Source organism: Bufo gargarizans, chromosome 1 (assembly GCF_014858855.1).
Source record: "Bufo gargarizans isolate SCDJY-AF-19 chromosome 1, ASM1485885v1, whole genome shotgun sequence".
In the NCBI taxonomy this organism is placed as follows: domain Eukaryota; kingdom Metazoa; phylum Chordata; class Amphibia; order Anura; family Bufonidae; genus Bufo; species Bufo gargarizans.
The window spans coordinates 691,036,986-691,058,588 of NC_058080.1; the positions used below are offsets into that span (position 1 = coordinate 691,036,986).

At 43.6% G+C, this 21,603-nt stretch overlaps 1 protein-coding gene across 3 annotated transcripts in view; it reads left to right on the forward strand.

Moving 5' to 3' along the window:
- The window catches only part of PARP8 (poly(ADP-ribose) polymerase family member 8), a 276,892-nt gene that overhangs the window by 123,155 nt on the left and 132,134 nt on the right, over positions 1–21,603 (forward strand). For all 3 annotated transcript variants that reach the window (XM_044276222.1, XM_044276223.1, XM_044276224.1), the window contains one exon: positions 19,570–19,640. In XM_044276222.1, coding sequence (XP_044132157.1) covers positions 19,570–19,640 — 71 coding nt within the window. The remainder of the gene's footprint in view (positions 1–19,569; positions 19,641–21,603) is intronic.

The window sequence follows — 21,603 nt, forward strand, 5'->3', positions numbered from 1 at the left end:
ACTGTAGGCCACTGGAGTCGAGGCCTAAAAAATTAGGCATTCACCTGACAGAAAAGGCCTTTTATGTTGCTGTAATACATAAGACAAGGACCATTCGTTGTTCTGGGTGGTGGTGGATATATGTGGGCTGGCATGAGGAAATTAATTTACACATGGTCATCACAGGTGTTAAATTCCTCCAAGATCCATGCCTCATTCATTTTTAGAAATGTGAGGTAGTCCACCCTCTCGTGAGCTAGGCGAGTGCGCTTATCGGTCACGATATCCCATGCTGCACTGAACGTCCTTTCAGACAGGCCCCTCAACAAGGGGCAAGCCAAGAGTTCCATGGCAAATTGTGCCAGCTCTGGCCACAGGTCAAGCCTGCACACCCAGTAGTCCAGGGGTTCCTCGCTTCTCAGAGCGTCCACATAGGCCGTCAACCCGATGTAGTCAGACACCTGTCGGTCTAGGCGTTCCCTGAGGCTGGATTCGGAGGGCGGCTGTCGATGGGTTGGCTGCAAGAATGATCTCATATCCGAAGTGACCAACACATCTTTAAACAGCCCTCTTCTTGCAGGCGCGGTAGGATTGGTACCCACACCTGTTTCGCTGTGGGTGGAAATTCCTCTGCCAGCGCCCGCAATAGCAGAATGCAGCATCTCTCGCAGCAAGACATGGAAATGCTGCATTCTGCCAGCCCTCTGTAATACTGGCAACATGTCTGCCATTTTGTGTTTGCACCGGGGGCCTAAGTACATGGCCACCCAGTACTGGTCCTTGCCCTTTATGCTTTTTATACGGGGTCTCTATTCAAACACTGGAGCATGAAGGCCCCCATTTGCACTAAATTGGAAGCGGTGGAGCGCCCTGGCTCCTGCTTATCGCCCAGGAGAATGTCGTCCTCGGTCTCCTCCCCCCAGCCACGGACAACACCAGGGATCTCTGAAAAGTTTAAAGTCCCCCTCAAAGCCTGCTGTTCTTGCTCCTCCTCCTCCCCCCAGCCACCATCCTCCTCTGACTCCTCTTCAGACTTATGCTGACTTGTCTCAGATGGAGTAGCCCCCCTGGGAATTCATTCGGCATTGCGACTTCCTCATCTTCCAGCTCCTGCTCCTCGATAGCTTGATCAATGACACGTTGCAAAGCACACTCCAGAAAGAAGGCGTAAGCTACGATATCACCGATGGTGCGGTGAAAAGAAACCAAGCTCCCCAGAACCTGTCCTGCTGCAGAGTTCGTACAGGTAGTCGTTAACGGCACACTGCTGGAGCAGCCTATCAAGCATATACACTACGTGCAGAATTATTAGGCAAATGAGTATTTTGACCACATCATCCTCTTTATGCATGTTGTCTTACTCCAAGCTGTATAGGCTCGAAAGCCTACTACCAATTAAGCATATTAGGTGATGTGCATCTCTGTAATGAGAAGGGGTGTGGTCTAATGACATCAACACCCTATATCAGGTATGCATAATTATTAGGCAACTTCCTTTCCTTTGGCAAAATGGGTCAAAAGAAGGACTTGACAGGCTCAGAAAAGTCTAAAATAGTGAGATATCTTGCAGAGGGATGCAGCACTCTTAAAATTGCAAAGCTTCTGAAGCGTGATCATCGAACAATCAAGCGTTTCATTCAAAATAGTCAACAGGGTCGCAAGAAGCGTGTGGAAAAACCAAGGCGCAAAATAACTGCCCATGAACTGAGAAAAGTCAAGCGTGCAGCTGCCAAGATGCCACTTGCCACCAGTTTGGCCATATTTCAGAGCTGCAACATCACTGGAGTGCCCAAAAGCACAAGGTGTGCAATACTCAGAGACATGGCCAAGGTAAGAAAGGCTGAAAGACGACCACCACTGAACAAGACACACAAGCTGAAACGTCAAGACTGGGCCAAGAAATATCTCAAGACTGATTTTTCTAAGGTTTTATGGACTGATGAAATGAGAGTGAGTCTTGATGGGCCAGATGGCTGGATTGGTAAAAAAAGGGTTATCCGGCGTCATTAACTTTTTACGATCGAACATTTGGGCCACGGAAGCCTGCCTTCTGCCAGATGAATGTGACGACGGCACGTTGGAAGGTGGAGTGGAGGACAAATGGGAGGAGAGAGGAGAGGAGGCAGGACATGGAGTGTCGGGAGTGTGGCTTTGAGGGTTCTGACGGCGTTGCTCCCACTGGGTTCGGTGATGGGAGGCCAGGTGCCTTCTTAAGGCGGTTGTCCCTAGGTGAGTGGACTTACTGCGACTTATGCATTTATAGCACAGGCTGCAGATGGCAACACTATTGTCAGCAGCTGACACGTTAAAAAAAGCCCACACTGCGGAGCCATGTGCCGGTGTCCTGGGAGCGCAAGATGTGATCGTGCATGGTGGATGGCTCGCTCCAGATACATTTGCAGTCTGCTTTTTGCCTCTTGTGCACTGCGAGTTCTGCCTGCTTCTTCTGCTTCTCCTCCCTATCTGCTGCTCTGTCTCTCTTCTAAACTCCCCTCCTCTTCCTCTCTTGTGGGCACCCACGTGACATCCATCAACATCATCATAGTCACCAACACTGACATTAGATATCTTTGAGTAGGCAGCAAAAGCAGGGACCATCCTCCTTGGGCTGATCGTCAGATCGCTGGGTGGCGGCCGTTGCTACCTTCTCTTCCTCATCTGATGCCAAGAATGGCTGCACATCGGTAAGGTCTGGGAATGGATGGACAAATAATTCCTCTGACTCAAGTGGAGGGGCTATGGTGGTCGTGTCTTTGGGGGTACACACAGCAGAGAGTGAGAAGGGTGCAGATACAGAGGCTGAGGAGGGTGCAAAAGCCGAAGGCTGAGTGAGCCACTCAACTAACTCTGGTGCGTCCTTTGACGTAATTGCACGCACCTTCTCCAACTTTCCACTTAGGTTCCGGCCTGGTGCACCTGCTCGACCCCTACCACCCCTGTAGAACGGCCTGCCTCTTCCTCTGCCTGTCTTTTTCAAAATGATCCTGTGCCAAAGTCCCTAGAGAAGAGCAGTATTTGTGGAAGCAGGTATATTGCAGGCCTCAATCCGTATTTGGTGGAAGCTGGTATATCACACCCCTCAATCAGAATTTTGTGGAAGCAGTTATATAGAACCGCTTAATCAGTATTTTGTAGAAGCAGGTATAAAGCACCCCACAATCAGTATTTTGTGAAAACAGGTATATCGAACACCTGAATCAATATTTGGTGGAAGCAGGTATATCGCACCCCTCAATCAGTATTTTGTGAAAGCAGGTATATCGCACCCCTCAATCAGTATTTTGTGGAAACAGGGATATAGAACACCTGAATCAATATTTGGTGAAAGCAGGTATATCGCACCCCTCACTCTGTATTTTTTGAAAGCAGGTATATCAAACCCCTTAGTCAGGATTTTGTGGAAGCAGGTGTATCGCATCCCTCAATCAATATTTGGTGGAAGCAGGTATATCGCACCCCTCAATCAGTATTTTGTGGAAGCAGGTATATAGAACCCCTTAATCAGTATTTTGTAGAAGCAGGTATATTGCACCCCTCAGTCAGTATTTTGTGGAAACAGGTATATAGAACCCTTGAATCAATATTTGGTGAAAGCAGGTATATCGCACACCTCAATCAGTATTTTGTGGAAGCAAGTATATCAAACCGCTTAATCAGTATTTTGTGGAAGCAGGATCTCACACCCCTCAATCAGTATTTTTTGGGGGAACAGGTATATCACACCCGTTGCAAATAATTGTTCCAATAATGCTTGTCCCTCTATATACCTGGGCTATCGCAGCAGAACCGCACACAACTGCTGCACAATACAAATGCACTAATATACTTTCTATGTTATAAAGTATATTATAGGTATATCACATCCCTCAATCAGTTTTTTTGGGGGGGCAACAGGTATATCACACTAGTTGCAATTAGTTATTCAAATAGTGTTTGTCCCTCTATAAAGCTGCGGTATCGCAGCAGATCTGCACACAACTGCAGCACAATACAAATGCACTAAAATATACTTTCTATGTTAGAAAGTATGTCATATGTATATCACACCCCTCAATATATCACACCTATCGATAGCACACCTATATCAGTCCTTAAAAGGACTTTTGTGGCCCTATTAGCTAGCGTTTGGTGTTCCATTTGGTGTAATATGGTTGCCAGATCGGGTTCTGTTATAGGGTGGGGGTGTGTCCATGTGCTGAAACGTCCAAATTGGCTGTCCTTTCCCACCTGATAGATGTGTCATGGGTCAAAGTTCGGCTCAATGCAAAAGAATATGGCGCATGCAAACATCGCCATATGTTCGCATGTTCGGCGAATCGTTCGAAAAGTTCGCCACTAAACGACTGCCGGGCGAACTGCAAGGCCACCTCTACTGCTCATTAGCCACAACTCACCCTCCTCTCATGTCTCCTCATCATCTCCATTTCCACAGAGATTCACCTGTATTCAGGATCATGATTCCTGACAAGCAGAGCAGAGAGGAGGATGAGGCAGCTCTATAGCTCATTGTGGTGAAGTAACTTGTTCTCCTGTGTGATTAGGACAGGTTTTGTGTTTACTGATAGGACGGCGGCCATTTTGTTTCTCCTAATAATTGCTCCCTAGACAAAACAAGTATTTGTGAATATATTTATTATAAAATAATATTTAACTATTTTCATTTTTTAATTCCTGGAGAACCCCTTTAAGACACAGTATCAGAGGACCTGGAATTAAATACACAGATTACATTATCTGCTAGCCATTAGAGACAGTAGCTAGGTACAAGAATGGTAGGGCCCCCTCCACTCTGGAGTGAGTCTTCTCTATTCAGTACTGCGCTGAACAGTCAAGATAGGCAGCTCACTGCTAATAGTCAACTTAAAGGTCATTTTTTTCATAAAAAAATCACAAAGCAATAAATAATACACATTTTTTTCAATATACTTTATCAATTGCCCTACACATTTAATTAAAAAAAATAATAATAGCAGTTACTTTTTAATATAGCCTGCATATAAAAAACACAGAAATTTGTATAGGTACATGCCTACACGTTATTGCACACAGGTATATATTACACATCACGCACATAATCACGTATAGTTCATACTGCGGTACCCCCACTATTGTGGCATAAAAGAGCCTTCTTTATATTCTCTCCACTGTACACTAGGGGAGGGACTTAGCGCGAGGAGGCAGGGTTTCTCATAGGCCGGATTTACTATAACTTGCGCCAGAAACTGGTGTAAGTTATAGCTCAAGTCTAGTCGAGTAGTTGTATGCCACATTGACTCTCGAGTTCCCTCTTCCATACCATTTGGCTTTAACATTCAGGGCTATGGATTGGCTACATTGAGTAGGGCTTATCTTTTGCTGATCTGTGGCAGATCAAGCCGCACATCGGTGGCAGAAATCTGAGTATCAGTCTTGGATTTCTGCCATGAATACTGAATTTGTCAAACATACCCTGAGGCGGCACAATATTGTGCCTAGACGTCCATAATGACCTGACTCTATGTGCCACCGCACAGGGCGTTTCTCCCTGATTGTGACGGTCTGCGCTTTGATTGGACAGCGCTACAGCCAGGGAAAAGGAACGCCCATTGAGAAAAAGGGCAGAATATAGCGGGTGAACGGAGTGGCGCCCGGGAATAATAGTAAGTGCAGTGAGATCCCTGGGCATCGCTCTACATATCCTGATAGTTAGTTTACAATGTTTGGACCCATGAAGGGTCCTCTACTATCATTGGTGGTGCAGTGCGCCCGCTCCTCCTCCGCCCCTCTCTCTTCTTATTGGCACAGGGGGAGGGAGAGAGTGACTCCTTCTCCCCTGTGCTACTGAGGGAACATGAGTGCGCTGACAGCAGCGCGTTCCATGTTCTCTGATGCTAGGCTGTGCAGTAGGGCAGCCTAGTATCGATAAATCTCAAATCACGGTATCGTATCAATACTGAAACAAAAGTATTGATTGGGTATTGATATTTCGATACCCGCAAAAACCCTAATACAGAGTGCAAAAAAAATACAGCTAAATATACAATGAAAGGGTAAGACAATTTTATGACTCCGGTAGCTATAGACCAAATGTGTTTGACCTCGACTTTTGCAGTATGTTGAAGAACATAATGATATCTTTAGAGTCTTTTTGATAAAGCGCTTGATGAAAGAGGCAGACATTGAATAAATCACTTTGATTCTTCATAACTGGTGGGGATCATAAACAGTAATACAGTTAAAGGGATTCTGTGACCTTCAACATCATTTTCAAAGTAAGCATTCCATCATGTAGGGTAGGTTCTCTGAATCATAACCATACCGTTCTTGTAAAAATTCTGACCTCTAGAGGCTCATGCACACGGCCTTTGCTCAGCCATTTCGTGCATTGGGGACCACAATTCGCAGTCCCCAATGCACGGGCAACATCTGTACGTATTCCGCAGACGGATCCAGACCCATTCGACTTGAATGGGTCCGTGATCCGTCTGCACTGCAAAAAAAAAAGAACGTGTTCTATTTTTATATGGTGCGGAGGCACGGCGAGAAACCCCACCTAAGCACTCTATATTGCTTCCATGGGGTTCCATGCCTCCGTTCCGAACCACACCTTCCGGATTATGGACCCATTCAAGTGAATGGGTCCGCATCTGTGATGCAGTGTAAAAACGTCCGGGGTCTGTATATGTCGGGCTGTTGTTTTTAGGCCGCAATACAGGCCCATCTGGCACACAAGCCCTAAGCCTGAGAAATGCTCCTTTAGATTTTTAGGCAAGTAAGATCTTTGGTCCACCGTGGGCCGGACTGTTCCGTTGAGTGCACTTGGTGTCTCCTGTGTCATTGGTACCGGCTCTTTAATCTTAGGGACTGTCAAACAAATGAGGGGGAGGCACTAGGTGGTGTTATGGCAGATTGGTGGTGCACCCAACGGAGCGGCCCATCCAGGGTGCACTGAAAACCTTATTTGCATATAATGATGTATTTCTCAGGAATAAATAATTGGATTTTCACAAGAAAGCTATGGTTTTGTTACGGGATACCTACACTACATGACGGTTACTTTGTTATACTCCCTTTATGCTGACTGTATGTATAAGGCCTCATGCTGTCCGCATCCATTGCCCCGTTCCGTGGTCCGCAAATAAAATATAACCTGTCCTATTCTATACACACATTTCTGTCCCTTCTTTACAGTGATCGTTGTGAGTCTTCGCAACGACACCCCAACTGATCAAAACTTCTGACAAGTCACTGTGGCATGTCAAAAGATTTCTGAAATGACAATTACTTTTTAATTACTATTTACACCATTAAAAAAAACTTAAAGGGAACTTGTCGCATTGAACATGATGTGAGATCTGCAGGCAGAATGTTGTGTTGTAGAGCAGGAGGAGCTGAACAGATTGATATATACAATGTGCTGCCCATAATTATTCATACCCCTGGCAAATTTTGACTTAAAGTTACTTTTATTCAACCAGCAAGTAATTTTTTGACATGAAATGTCATAGGTGTCTCCCAAAAGATAAGACGATGTACAAGGGGCATTATTGTGGGGGAAAAAAACATTTCTCAGCTTTTATTTACATTTAAGCAAAAAATACAGGATGTTCTGCACTGTGAAAAATCTCAAAGGACGTGGTCGGAAGCCAAAAGTGACACCTGTGCTGGCCAGGAGGATAGTTAGAGAGGTGAAAAAGAATGCAAGGATCACCACCAAGGCCATTCTGGTGAATCTGGGCTCTGCTGGTGGCAATGTCTCAAGGCAGACAATCCAACGGACACTGCACACTGCCTGGTTCCACTTCTCTAGATACGGCACACAAAAGCTCGCTTGGCCTTTGCAAAAGCTCATCTGGACAAAGAAGAAGACTTCTGGTCTTCTGTGTTATGGTCAGATGAAACAAAAATTTAATTGTTTGGTCACAATGATGTTTCCTTCATTTGGCGTAAAAAAGGAGAAGCCTTCAACCCAAAGAACACCATCCCCACTGTCAAACATGGTGGTGGGAACCTAATGCTTTGGGGGTGTTTTTCAGCCAATGGACCAGGGAACCTAATTACAGTAAACGGCACCATGAAAAATGAGAAATACTATGTATTTAGACTGTATAGTAATGCCACTAGACTGGATGCATAATTAGGAATTTGATTTATGTGGTTCTGTCCAGTATCATAGGGAAGGAGTCCCTGGATTTTGGGATTTACAATGGAGGTGATCAGAAACATGCACTTTCTATGTTGATGACTGTCCTTTGCTGCACAGTCTTTTAATGGAGGGCTTTATGGTTCCATTCATCCCACCACTTCTTAACCAAACAAGCAACTAGAAAAAAGATCAGTAAATACAATAAGTCGTAATTGTCTTTATATTCTTATAACATTTGTGCACAATTAGGTAGAACAATATAACACCTGGTACCTTCCTTAGTAAAACAGGTCACAAAGCTTTCCCAGATGTCCCGTTTATATATTCACATTGGAAATGCATTTTAAAGTGTGCACTCTGTACAGTGTGTCCTTAATGTATGTCATTCATCATTCATGAGGGCTGATCACAGCTAAAATTTTTATAGTTCTTTACATGGACCACTAATTTTGATGCCACTTATAATATAGAGAAAGTAGATTTAAATACACACGTTCCCCTAAGCTTGATCAAAAACCATCAATCTTTTTTTTTTACGGTTATACATTTAGCAATAAAATGTGCAAATGCAGCCAAAGTTGTTAATTTGTGAAGGGAATTATACTGTCACACAAAGGATACAAAGCCGTTTTAAAAACCTGGACTGAAGAAAAAAGCAAAAACCAAATCATGACAGTATCAATAATACACATGTATCAGTATTTTTTTGAAATCTGTATCTATAGGTAAAATAAAAAGCATAAAGAATGGATAAAGAGTTCAAGGCATCGGGTGATAAAAAAACAAAAAAAAACAGTTGCTAGGTGGAAGCCATAAGCTTAGAATACTGGAATGGACCGTAGAGGAAATGTATTTTGGATGTAAGTCAGATGTATAGGATTCTAAAATGCCTGCCAGTAGGGCCACCTGTGTAATAAACGGTGGAAGATGATTCTGGCACCAAAGAGAATGGGTCTGAGAAGTTATACGATTTTGGAATGAATTGAGAGGAGTCAGGTGCTAGTTGGTTTCTTCAACCCAGAAGGAGTGGAATCAATAAGTATTGAAAAAACATATTGAAACCCAGTTGTGAAGAAAAACTTGGTGCTGAATAGAGATGGCCTTGCGGTTCGCCCAGCAGTCGTTTTGCGGTGAACTTTATGCGTTAGCGATTCTCTGAACATGCAAACATTTGGCAATGTCCACCGGCGCCATATTCTTTTGCATTGCGCCCAACTTTGACCCATAACACATCCATCAGGTGGGACAGGACAGCCAATTGAGACATTTCAGCACATGGACACACCCCCACCCTATCACAAAACCCTATCTGGCAGCCATTTTGTGTTTTGCCACTGTAGGGAGAGGTTGCTTTGTGGATCAGAGGCAGACTGTTAGGGACACCAAATGCTAGCTAATAGGGCCACAAAAGTCCTTTTAAGGACTGGTATAGGTGTGCTATCGATAGGTGTGATATACTGAGGAGTGTGATATACTTTATAATATACTTTCTAGCATAGAAAGTATATTATAGTGATTTGTATTGTGCAGCAGTTGTGTGCGGTTCTGCTGCAATATCGCAGCTATATAGAGGGACAAGCGCTATTGAAACAACTAATTGCAACGGGTGTGACATACCTGTTGCCCCCCAAAAAACTGATTGATCGGTTTGATATACCTTCTTCCACAAAATACTGATTGAGGGCTGTGATATACCTGTTGCCCAAATAAACAGGGTGGTGTGATATAACTTTTCTGGCAAAAAAATAATAATTGAGGGGTGCAATATACCTGCTTCCAAAAAATAGTGATTAAGGGGTTAGATATACCTGCTTCCACCAAATATTGATTGAGGGGAGCGATATACCTACAAACCGGATTCCCAAAAAGTTGGGACACTATACAAATCGTCAATAAATACTGAATGCAATGATGTGGAGGTGCCAACTTCTAATATTTTATTCAGAATAGAACATAAATCACGGAACAAAAGTTTAAACTGAGTAAATGTACTATTTTAAGGGAAAAATATGTTGAATCAGAATTTCATGGTGTCAACAAATCCCCAAAAAGTTGGGACAAGGCCATTTTCACCACTGTGTGGCATCTCCCCTTCTTCTTACAACACTCAACAGACGTCTGGGGACCGAGGAGACCAGTTTATCAAGTTTAGAAATAGGAATGCTCTCCCATTCTTGTCTAATACAGGACTCTAACTGTTCAATCGTCTTGGGCCTTCTTTGTTGCACCTTCCTCTTTATGATGTGCCAAATGTTCTCTATAGGTGAATGATCTGGACTGCAGACTGGCCATTTCAGTACCCGGATCCTTCCCCTACGCAGCTATGATGTTGTGATTGATGCAGAATGTGGTCTGGCATTATCTTGTTGAAAAATGCAGGGTCTTCCCTGAAAGAGATGACGTCTGGATGGATGCATATGTTGTTCTAGAACCTGAATATATTTATTTTGCATTGATGGTGCCTTTCCAGACATGCAAGCTGCCCATGCCACACGCTCTCATGCAACCCCATACCATCAGAGATGCAGGCTTCTGAACCGAGCGTTGATAACAACTTGGGTTGTCCTTGTCCTCTTTGGTCCGGATGACATGGCGTCCCAGATTTCCAAAAAGAACTTTGAATCGTGACTCGTCTGACCACAGAACAGTGTTCCATTTTGCCACACTCCATTTTAAATGATCCCTGGCCCAGTGAAAACGCCTGAGCTTGTGGATCTTGCTTAGAAATGGCTTCTTCTTTGCACTGTAGAGTTTCAGCTGGCAACGGCGGATGGCACGGTGGATTGTGTTCACTGACAATGGTTTCTGGAAGTATTCCTGAGCCCATTCTGTGATTTCCTTTACAGTAGCATTCCTGTTTGTGGTGCAGTGTCGTTTAAGGGCCCGGAGATCATGGGCATCCAGTATGGTTTTACGGCCTTGACCCTTACGCACAGAGATTGTTCCAGATTCTCTGAATCTTCGGATGATGTTATGCACAGTTGATGATGATAGATGCAAAGTCTTTGCAATTTTTCGCTGGGTAACACCTTTCTGATATTGCTCCACTATCTTTCTGCGCAACATTGTTGGAATTGGTGATCCTCTACCCATCTTGGCTTCTGAGAGACACTGCCACTCTGAGAAGCTCTTTTTATACCCAATCATGTTGCCAATTGACCTAATTAGTGTTAATTGGTCTTCCAGCTCTTCGTTATGGGCTTTTTTTTAACGTGTCAGCTGCTGACAATAGTATTGCCATCTGCAGAATGTACTGTCAACGCATAAGTCGCGGTATGCCCAACACTCACCTAGGGACGATCTCCTTAAGAAGGCACTTGGCCTCCCATCACCGAGCCCAGTGGGAGCAACGCCGTTAGAACCCACAAAGCCACACTCCCGGCACTCCACGTCCTGCCTCTTCTCCTTCTCCTCTCTCCTCCCATTTGTTTTTCACTCCATCTTCCACCGTGCTGTCATCACGTTCATCTGGCAGAAGGCAGGTTTTCGTGGCCCAAATGTTCGGGTGTAAAACGTTGATGATGCCGGATAACCCTCTACTGCCATATAAACTGGTGGGCTCGGAGGCCTTTAGAAAATTTGTGGCCATTGGCAGTTCTATGATTATTTTGCAGTCTGAGTCTCTAAATTAGGGATGAGCAAATTTCTTAACATTTTTTTACTTTCCTGATTTGACCATTTTTTTTTTATTAAGCCCAAATCGATTCTACCCAAATCAAATATGCTCCGATTTCCTTTAAATTTGGTATATGACACACACAGGTGGAAATCAAAATAGCTTATCTTTGATTTTTGGGAAAGATATTTGTAACGGATCTCCTGGCACCCCGACCGGGTACCTCCATCGATGGATGCTCCCAGTGCTTCCCGAGGACTCCAAGAACTCTCCTCTACACCAAAACCACTACAGGAGCCAGGAACAGCTCTTACAAGAGCTAGTAGTTATAGCCAGGGGAGTATAGCAAATCTTCAGCGTATAGCAATCCCCACACACATGAGATGAGGCTCTATGTTGAATGTAAAACAGGAACTCTTTAATGGGTTATTTTTCAGCCTTTTATGCAGGTCTCCTAGCAAGGGACACTCCCCCTGGGGCCCTTGTAAAAGACTGTGACAGTTTATATTTTAGCCAATCACATGCATTTACAGTATTGAAACCTTCCCAGCAATTGTACACAAAACCCCCTTCCCTCTGTCTGTAACGCAATCAACAAAATACAATGAGCATTGTCTTTGACGCAATTGACTAACACACTGGCATTGTCTGAGACGCAATTAACTAACACACTGGCATTGTCTGGTACACCATGGTTAACATAATCATCACAGGCAGGAGAATACACAATGTCCTCTGTCCTGGAGACAACCAAGTTGTAATTCAATTATCTCTCAGGACAACGGGCAATCGCCAATACACACAGAGAGACAATGGAACAGACCTCACTACTCAATGTATACAATGTCCCACCCATTACAATACACGTAGACATTTAACATCCCAACATAGCACAAATTAGTTGTAAAAGTCTCTTGGGCCTGGCTGTACTCATGGCTTTTCTGTCAAAAACAGTTCCACAGATTTAAGCTGTGCGGCCAGTCTGTCTTCTCCTTCAAAGTTAGTATGGGTCATAATCCTGGGTCAAGAGGCTGGCAACCAGGCCCCTCCAAAACCCAGTGGCGAGGTTGGTTTCACCCCAATATTCAAATTAGTTTTCCTGACAAAATTGATAGGAAAGCTAATGCCAGATGATATTAGTCATCCTAATTTGCATATATTTTCCCAGAAACGAAGAGAATTGTTACCTAGCCTATAGTAGTCATTACATATATTACTTGGTCTCCATAATGCAAAAAATACCCATCCAGAGGTCCCCCCAAGGCCTCTGAGCTAGAAAAGCCGATTCTTTCTGCTTTGCTCTGATAAAGGGCTTTTGCTCTCGAAGAGCTATTATCCTACTTTTGCTAGGAAACCTCTGCAAAAGGCTGAGCAATGATTGGATGGCTATGCTGTATCTGCAGGTATAAAACACAGCTTTTTTTAAATTGTTTTGGAAATAAAGCTGAATTGCACATGTTTGGCATGGGCAGATCTCTATTTCTCTCTCCTGTTAGTTTGCCCAAATTGAATCATAAAAATTGGGTTCACTAGAAGATACATTTCTAATTTATAGAATTGATTTGCTAATCTCTAGTATGTATGTTGATGCATACCCACTTGTGCTTCATAGATCAATTTTCCCTTATTTTGAACCACTTAGGTTTCGGTGGTAGCCTCAAACTGTTCAATCAGTGCTTTTTCATAATAATACTTTTTATCTATTGCCGTGCTTGAGCTTCATAGATCAATTTTCCACCATTTTTTTATCCACTAAGTTTTTGGTGGTAGCCTTGAACTGTTCAATCAGTGTTTTTTTATAATAAAGTTTTCCCCTGGTGCTAGCCTCTCATAGTGGTGGACAGAGGGTGGCTGGGCATGCGTAGTTGCTCTTTGTTTACTTTAGGGGCCGCCATTCTGGAGATAAGTGGAGGTCCCAACTCAGGGACCTATTTCTATCTGACAGATCCTTGCAATATGCTATCAATGTCCCATATTCCCCCTGGTGATAGCCCCAAATGTTTCAATCAGTTATTTTTTTTATAATAATTATTATTATTATTTTTTTTTTATCTAAGCACATCTTACATCTGCTGGCAACAGATAGGCTTAGCTTATTTAAATGCTTGAATATCCCAGACACCCAGAGGAGAGTTGCCTGACCTACTCTGCAAACATGCTAAGCATAGGCACACTCCATAATGAGGAAGAGCACCCCCCATTCAATGCATATATTTTGCCCATAAACCCAGAGTAGCATACTCTGGCTAGAACTCAGCTATTTTTGGACCTCTCATAGCAGTGGGTGGAGGGTGGCCACACATGCACGGCTGCTGTATGTTAACTTTGGGAGCCCCGTTCTGGATTTAGGTAGAGGTCCCACCTCTTGGACCTGCTATTATCTGACATATATGGTACACCCTTGTGATATGCCATCAATGTCCCAGCTGAGCCAACCCCTTTACTTATGAAAATGGTCAGCAGCCCTTAACCTGGGTGCTCTGAAGTGTATTCTGTTTTCTCTAAGCTGATCAGTAGATGAAGGTCTCACTATCAGTCTGTCCTTAAAACAACATTATGTCTGGATTGTCTGTAATCAATCACAGTGAAGAAAACACTTGAAGTCATGGTATATATATTTTTTTTTTTACTTGCTCCACTGGGCTGAAGTAATCCAACAATTTATTACTCTCTGTATGCTGTCACTGGGAAGCACAAAAAGCTTTTATATTCCTTTCTTATGTCACCACCGCGCCTTAAAATTGATTTCATCCTGGGATATTAATACAGGATTTGGAGTCCTCTTTTCAAGAGTTACAAGAGCAGAAACCTATACAAAACACTCCAGATTAGTTTTCTATTGGTGTTCAGGCTATAAAACAGCTGGTTGTGGGGCAACATTGTCAGTGCACGATTATTCTAGTACCTCAAAAGTTAGCGTTTAGAAGAGACCATCCTATTATTCCAAGACCTAAAAAGTTAGGGTTCCATTGATCTTGGACTGACATGTAGGTGTGCCATTAGCCTAGGACCCCAAATGCTATAGCACCTAATGCTCAATATTTCTAGACCCACATTTAGGACCCCAAGTGCCACAGTGCCATATTTCTAGGACCCCAAAACACAGTGTGCCATCATTTTTTGGAACTCACATTTCCTGGGATGGACTCGGAACTTAAAGTGGCCCTGTGTTGTAAATGAGTCCAAATTGACAGAAGGTGGGACACAAGTAGGCATGACCAACACAAGCCAGAAGTAGGCAGTAGGTTTATAATGTCACGGATGGTGTTGCAGAAAGCTGGAACTTATAAATAAACATCCGACTGGCCTGATCCCAAACTAAGGAGCATATGGGTGAGCCCTATAAAACCCCTAGAGCTCTCCCTGACTGACTGCTATGCCCATGCAAAGGTCTTTATGGTAGACGATTGCATGCCCACGTACCTAATACTATGTGACACCTGAAAAACCTATAATAGTGTGGGGACACGACCACCGGCTCCCCGCACTTAATACGGACGGAGTCAGGGTCACCTAGAATCAAGCCAGCAAATAAACACAAATAAAGGAAACAGACTTATCTGAGGAATCAGCAGAAGCAGCCTCCAGCAGTGAACACAATCCAGGAAGAAGTATAAACCGCAAAGTGATTTAGTATGGGAGGGAATATAAAAGGAGACAATTAGTGTAAATAGGTGACAGCTGGGAGAAGGAAAGGAGATGACAAAGTGAAACCAAAACAAAGAACATCATGCAGGTAGAGAAGAACATCTAACAGACCTTCTCACAGAAGTGGCGGTGACAGCTGCTTTTCCTAATAAGAGCAGCGCATGTCCAGTCTGCCCCTGCCACTGGTGCGCTCCATGCTCCGACTCTGTCTCTACAACCAGCTTATTCCAGTCAGAGGTCGGAGCGGGAAGAAAAGTTAGTGCCAGAGGCAGGGGCAGACTGGGCATGCACTGCTCTTAGTTTCCCATTGTTCTGCCACCCAAATATCAATGCACCATTTTTCTAGACTCCTAAAGCTCAGTGCTCTCTTGTTCAGGGTTCACATATCAGTGTGCCAGCATCTTAGGAGGACCCCAAATGTGAATAAAGCCGTAGAGGTAGTAGTACGTCCAGTGCTCCATTGTTTTAGTACCACTAAGCTCTGTAGCTTACATGTAAATACACAATTTTATTAGGACCCAAAACGCAGTGTCCATGGTTATAGTACTACAGGTCATTGTGTTATTATCTTAAAGAGGACCTGTCACCTCTCCTGAAATGTCTGGTTTAGCAACTACTTGCATTCCCCATGTAATAATCAGTGGAGTAACTAGAGTGTTATGGGCCACTGTGCAAACTTTGGATTGCCCCCCCCCCCCCACCTATTTTTACAAAGAGGCGGCAGATTTTCTTTACACTAAGGGCTCTTTCACACAAGCGGATGCCGAGCGGGTTATCCGCTGCGTGAAAGATAGCCAAGCCCCGCTCCGGACAGCAGAGACAAGGAGCATTAGCATGATTAATAATGCTCTTTGCCTCTCTGTGATCTTTTTACTACAAAATCAAGGTAAGATAAAGTTGTCACAGGATCAGTTTGTGTGAAAGAGCCCTAAGCCCAATGCATGGCTACACTCACCCAGTCCTAATAAAATCTGGTCCTAACTTATCCAGGGTGTTGCTGGCATCGGCGTGATGTCCAATTGATCCAGAACAAGGTCCCTGTGATCGTTAAAAAAAATGAATACTCACATAAGAAAGAGATGGTGACTGCCCCAGTGAAATCACCAGCAGGGGGCGCTGTGCTGGCCTGTAAGACTGAGCCATGCCAATCAATAGCAGGGTATTCTAGGACATTTCCCTTAAGTGCTACCACACAGTACTAATGCCCATATTGTGGCCCCTCACAATAGTTATGTCCTTCTTGTGGCCCCTCACAGCAGTTATGCCCACCTTTGTTCCTGTCACAGTAGTTATGCCCACTTTTGTGCCCCCTCACTATAGTTATGCCCAGATATATGTCCCCTCACAGTAGTTATACAACATATGTTTCCCCTCACAGTAGTTATGCCCAGATATGTGCCCCTCTCACAGTAGATATTCCCAGATATGTGCCCCCTCACAGTAGTAATGCCAAGATATGTGCCCCCTCACAGTAGTAATGCCCAGATAAGTGCCCCCTCACAGTAGTTATGGCCAGATATGTGGCCCCTCACAGTAGTAATGCCCAGATATGTGCCCCCTCACAGTAGTAATGCCAAGATATGTGCCCCCTCACAGTAGTAATGCCCAGATAAGTGCCCCCTCACAGTAGTTATGGCCAGATATGTGGCCCCTCACAGTAGTAATGCCCAGATATGTGCCCCCTCACAGTAGTAATGCCAGATATGTGCCCCCTCACAGTGGTTATGGCCAGATATGTGCCCCCACACAGGGGTTATGGCCAGATATGTGCCCCTCACAGTGGGTATGGCCAGATATGTGCCCCCTCACTGTAGTTATGGCCAGATATGTGCCCCCTTACAGTAGTTAGGTCAGATTAAGTGACCCCTCACAGTAGTTATGCCAGATTTTGTGCACCCTCATAGTAGTTATGCCCAGATATGTGCCACCTCACAGTAGTTATGCCCAGTTATGTGCCCCCTCATAGTAGTTATGCCCACATATGTGCCCCTTCACAGTAGTTATGCCAGATTAGGTGCCCCCTTAAAGTAATTATGGCAGATTAGGTGCCCTGTCAGTAAAAATGCCCACTTTTGTGCCCCCTCACTCTTGTTGTGGCCCCCCGTCTGCAGCTTTATGAGGGAAAAAAAACCACATACTTACCTTCTTCCCTGATGACGTGCTCCCACACTCACATTGTTTTGCTGGCTGTGCTGGAGGCCGATTCCCGGGCATTCAGCGCTCGTCCCACAGCCAGCAGCACTATGTGCGGCCTGCAGGAGGAGCGCCGGAGCTCAGAAGAAAAGTGAAGCAGGGAGCGGAGAGAGCGCCCTGCTTCACTCTGGAGATGACAGCCCGGCAGTGACAAGAACTGCCAGGTAAGTGTGCGAGCGCCCCCCCCCCCCCCACACTTGCCTCTGCGCCCCCTCTTGTCTGGGTGTTACCAGTTTTGTGTGTGTGGGGGTGTGGCAGCACTGTCCAATCAGTGCTGCCACACCCCCAACTGGTAACACCCAGCTGTACCTTTAGGCAGACTGCTAGTGATTTATTCATAATTTCCAGCAGGAATAATAAAGAATAGAATTGCCAGAATTGTTATTCTGTGGTGGATTCAAGTAACTACTAAAACAGACATGTCAGGAGAGGGAATGGATCATTTTAAAACGCCAAATGTCAGCACTCCAATGTATTAGGACCAAAAATGCATGTGTTCCATTCTTAATGAGCCTGTAAAGTCAATTAGAAAAGCTACGATTTCTGGGGAAATTGTGTGAAGTGTTCTTGCCTCCACCAGTAGTCTACAACTGGAGTGGGCGGAGTAACTGGGTGGAGTGGCTTGAGTAACTGTTGTGTGGTTGGAATGGCTGGAGTAACTGTGGAAAGGTTGGACTAGGCAGAGTAACTTTATGGAGTGGGCAGTGTAACTGTGTGGAGTGTTTGGAGTGAGTAAAGATAGTAAACATTACACTAACCAATTGATCAAATTTCAAAAGTGCACATGGCAAGTTGATAGAGTGAGAAATGCATTTCAACTTTTATTTATTTATATAGCACAATTAATTGCAATGTTGTTTCCCAAAGTGCTTCACAGTTACATTAAAACATACATTTATAAAAACATTAGCAGCCAATTTGTGTAGGTGAGCTTGAAAATGAGGGAGTGGTGGCAGTTTAGAAATCATGTCCTGATTTTTCAGCTCACACTCTAGCTTTTGTCACTCTGCTGGCTGATCACACACCTGGACTTCCTATGGCAAATCACTCTACAGCAAGGGCAGAGAAGAGCGGTTAAAAGCTAACTGCTCCAACTTGCTCACTTCACTGGCGGTTGCCATCTTCAAACAGTTGTAGTTTAAAAATTATAAATCTTACTGCGAAGAGTTGATGCATAGTATGTTTCTGAAATATTAAAAATGAAGGCACAGTCACAGTTCAGAAATTGCCCTTCAAATTTGAGGTGGCTAGAGTGGAGTTTTTAATGAATGTCAATGGGCGGCGTGAGTTGCAAACAAATGGTCATATTGTGAAAACTATCATGACTATGGCTTAGCCGTGGACATTTTTAGTGCCAGCAGGGATAACTGAACGTTTTTATATAAGATTTGTGTAGGTGGGCTTGAAAACAAGGGAGTTGTGGCAGTTTAGAAATCATGTCCTGATTTTTCAGCTCACACTCTAGCTTTTGTCAGCTCCCACTCTAGTTTTGAACATTCCGCCATTCATTCCTATAGGACCAATTTCGCCACAAAAACGTGGATATTTCGTGAACCATTCGGCGAAACGTTCCACAAAGTAATAGCACACCAATCGGGAACAATCCGCACGTTTCAGTATATTACTGTCTATGTAGTGTAAAAACTGTGGGAGAAGTTAGGGTGGTAAATTTGGCTATAATAATAAGAATTTATATGTGAGATAGCAGTAAGTGGTCTTGCCATGCAAGAACACTTAATTATCAATTATCTGGCTCCCCAAATGTCAGCATGCCTTTGTTTTACAACCTGAACTTTTAGTATGTCAGTGTATTGGGCTCTCAAATACCAATGTGTCCTTGCTCGTTGATTCTGGATGGCAGTCGATTCCCTAGTTCAGTGCCCCGTATTCTGGGCCCTCTGTTGTCAGCAGGCCATGAATGTTACCACTACTGAGATGAAAACTATCTGCAATGTGGTAAAAGATGGCTGCACCTGCTGTGTTAAAATGTTCTGATTTTCTCTTGCAGAGCTGAGGAAATCCAATGACATTACCAGCTGCTTGTCCATAAAGTCTAAATTACAGAAAGAAAATGGCGAGGTAATGTATTGTAGTGAAAATGTATGCAAATCTACGGGAAAGATTGTTTGTGGCTGGCTTGTTGTTTTTTTTTTTTCTTTTTTTTCTTTTCGATCCTTAAATAAGGGAAGCAGTCGTGAGAAGATATTACAAAATCAACCCATGGCACAAGCAGAAAAATAGTAGATTTTGCAATGTGTTGTGTAAAGAGGTTTTATTTACTAAGAAATTATTTCAAACTTCCTAATATACATTTTTTAACAGGGATTATTTTGGCTACAGATGACCTGTCCTGTACGAGCGGCGGGGTTCGGGAGCTCAACATCCATTCATGTAATGCGCCGTTGCCGTAAACTATACTGTCTATGGGGCACTCTGTACACTGTATGGTTTCCAGCTTGGTGGAAGCTGATCGTTGAGGGTGTTGGATGTTGGACCCCCCACTGATACTGATGATCTATCTGAGGATAGGTTATTAATATCTGTAGCTCAGACGACCACTTTAAAGTGACACATATCCTTTTTTCTAAGACGTCTTTCACATTAGCATTACCGATGTCTGGCAGGCTGTTTCGACAGAAAACATCCTGCCAGAGCTCTCTGAATCCGGAAAAGCTGAATGTTACCACAATGCCCACCAGGCCAATTGACTATAATAAGATTCTGTGGAGATCTGTAGACTATCAGGGAAATATGCCGGATTTGGCCAGACAAAAATTATAGTCAATAGGGGCAGTGGACATTGTGATAACATCTGGCTATGGCGGCCCTGTTATGCCGCGGAAGACTGTTCTCTGCCGAAACTGCCTGCCGGACACCGGTAATGCTAGAGTGAAACCAGCATAATCTGTCTTCATTTTCTGATAGTAGATTTTCTTTTTATTCTGTGTTCTGTACATGATTTTGGGGGTGGCCATCTTGTCTGAACTGTTGTTAATATCCATAGAGAAAATATTCTGGACGGGACCTCATTGACTTTTATGGGACCGTTTTCTAGGCATGCTCTGTGACTTGTGCAGAAGTCATTGAACAGGGAGGGAGTAGATAAGCTGAGTAGATCCACCGATTGTGTATGGTGGATCCTGTGTTATCTATATGTAAAAGTGTTATCTGTCATAGCATTCCTGTCTATGATGATAATGGGGTGACTGCTTCAAAGGGATCTGTAGAGACCAAGAAGTGACACCTTTTATTAATCTTAGTGACCAGTGCTAAAAATGCAGTATGTTAGTTTTTTTATATATATTTTTAATATAGATAGTGACATGGAAAAGAAAAAAAAAAACATCACCAACAATTCTTTAAAAATATGTTCCACATAAAGATTTGACTTATACAAAAGTAATTTTCTAATGACACATTCCCTTTATGCTCTCACCTCTGGCTAAGGCCTTATGCACACGACCGTATGTATTTTGTAGTCCGCAAACAATGGATCCACAAAGAATACGGATGAAGTCGGTGTGCATTCCGTATTTTGCGGAACGGAACAGCTGGCCCCTAATAGAACAGTACTATCCATGTTCTATTTTTTTGCGGAACGGAAATACAGACATACGGAAATGGAATGCACACGGAGAAATAAATGGTTCCGCATACAGTCCGCAAAATAAACTGAACGGACACAGAAAGAAAATAAGTTTGTGTGCATGAGCCCTAAGACGTCCATATGTCCTTGTAGGAGACATGGGACATCCCCTATAATGATTGTATAATTAAAGTTATGTTGTTTTCTAAGATCTCTGTGTATTGTCAGTGAATGGAAACAGAATGAAAATCAGATTACATTGGACTAGTGCAGGGTTCCCAACCTTTTTTGGCATTGGGTAACCTGTGGGGAAAAAAATTATTATCTCAGGGAACCCGTGACAATTTTTTTTTTTCAGGAGAAAAAAAAGCTATAAACAGACCTCTTAGCACAAAAGCTATAAACAGACCAGACATGGCTAATACACAATTAATTCAGACTCTACAATTATTGTAA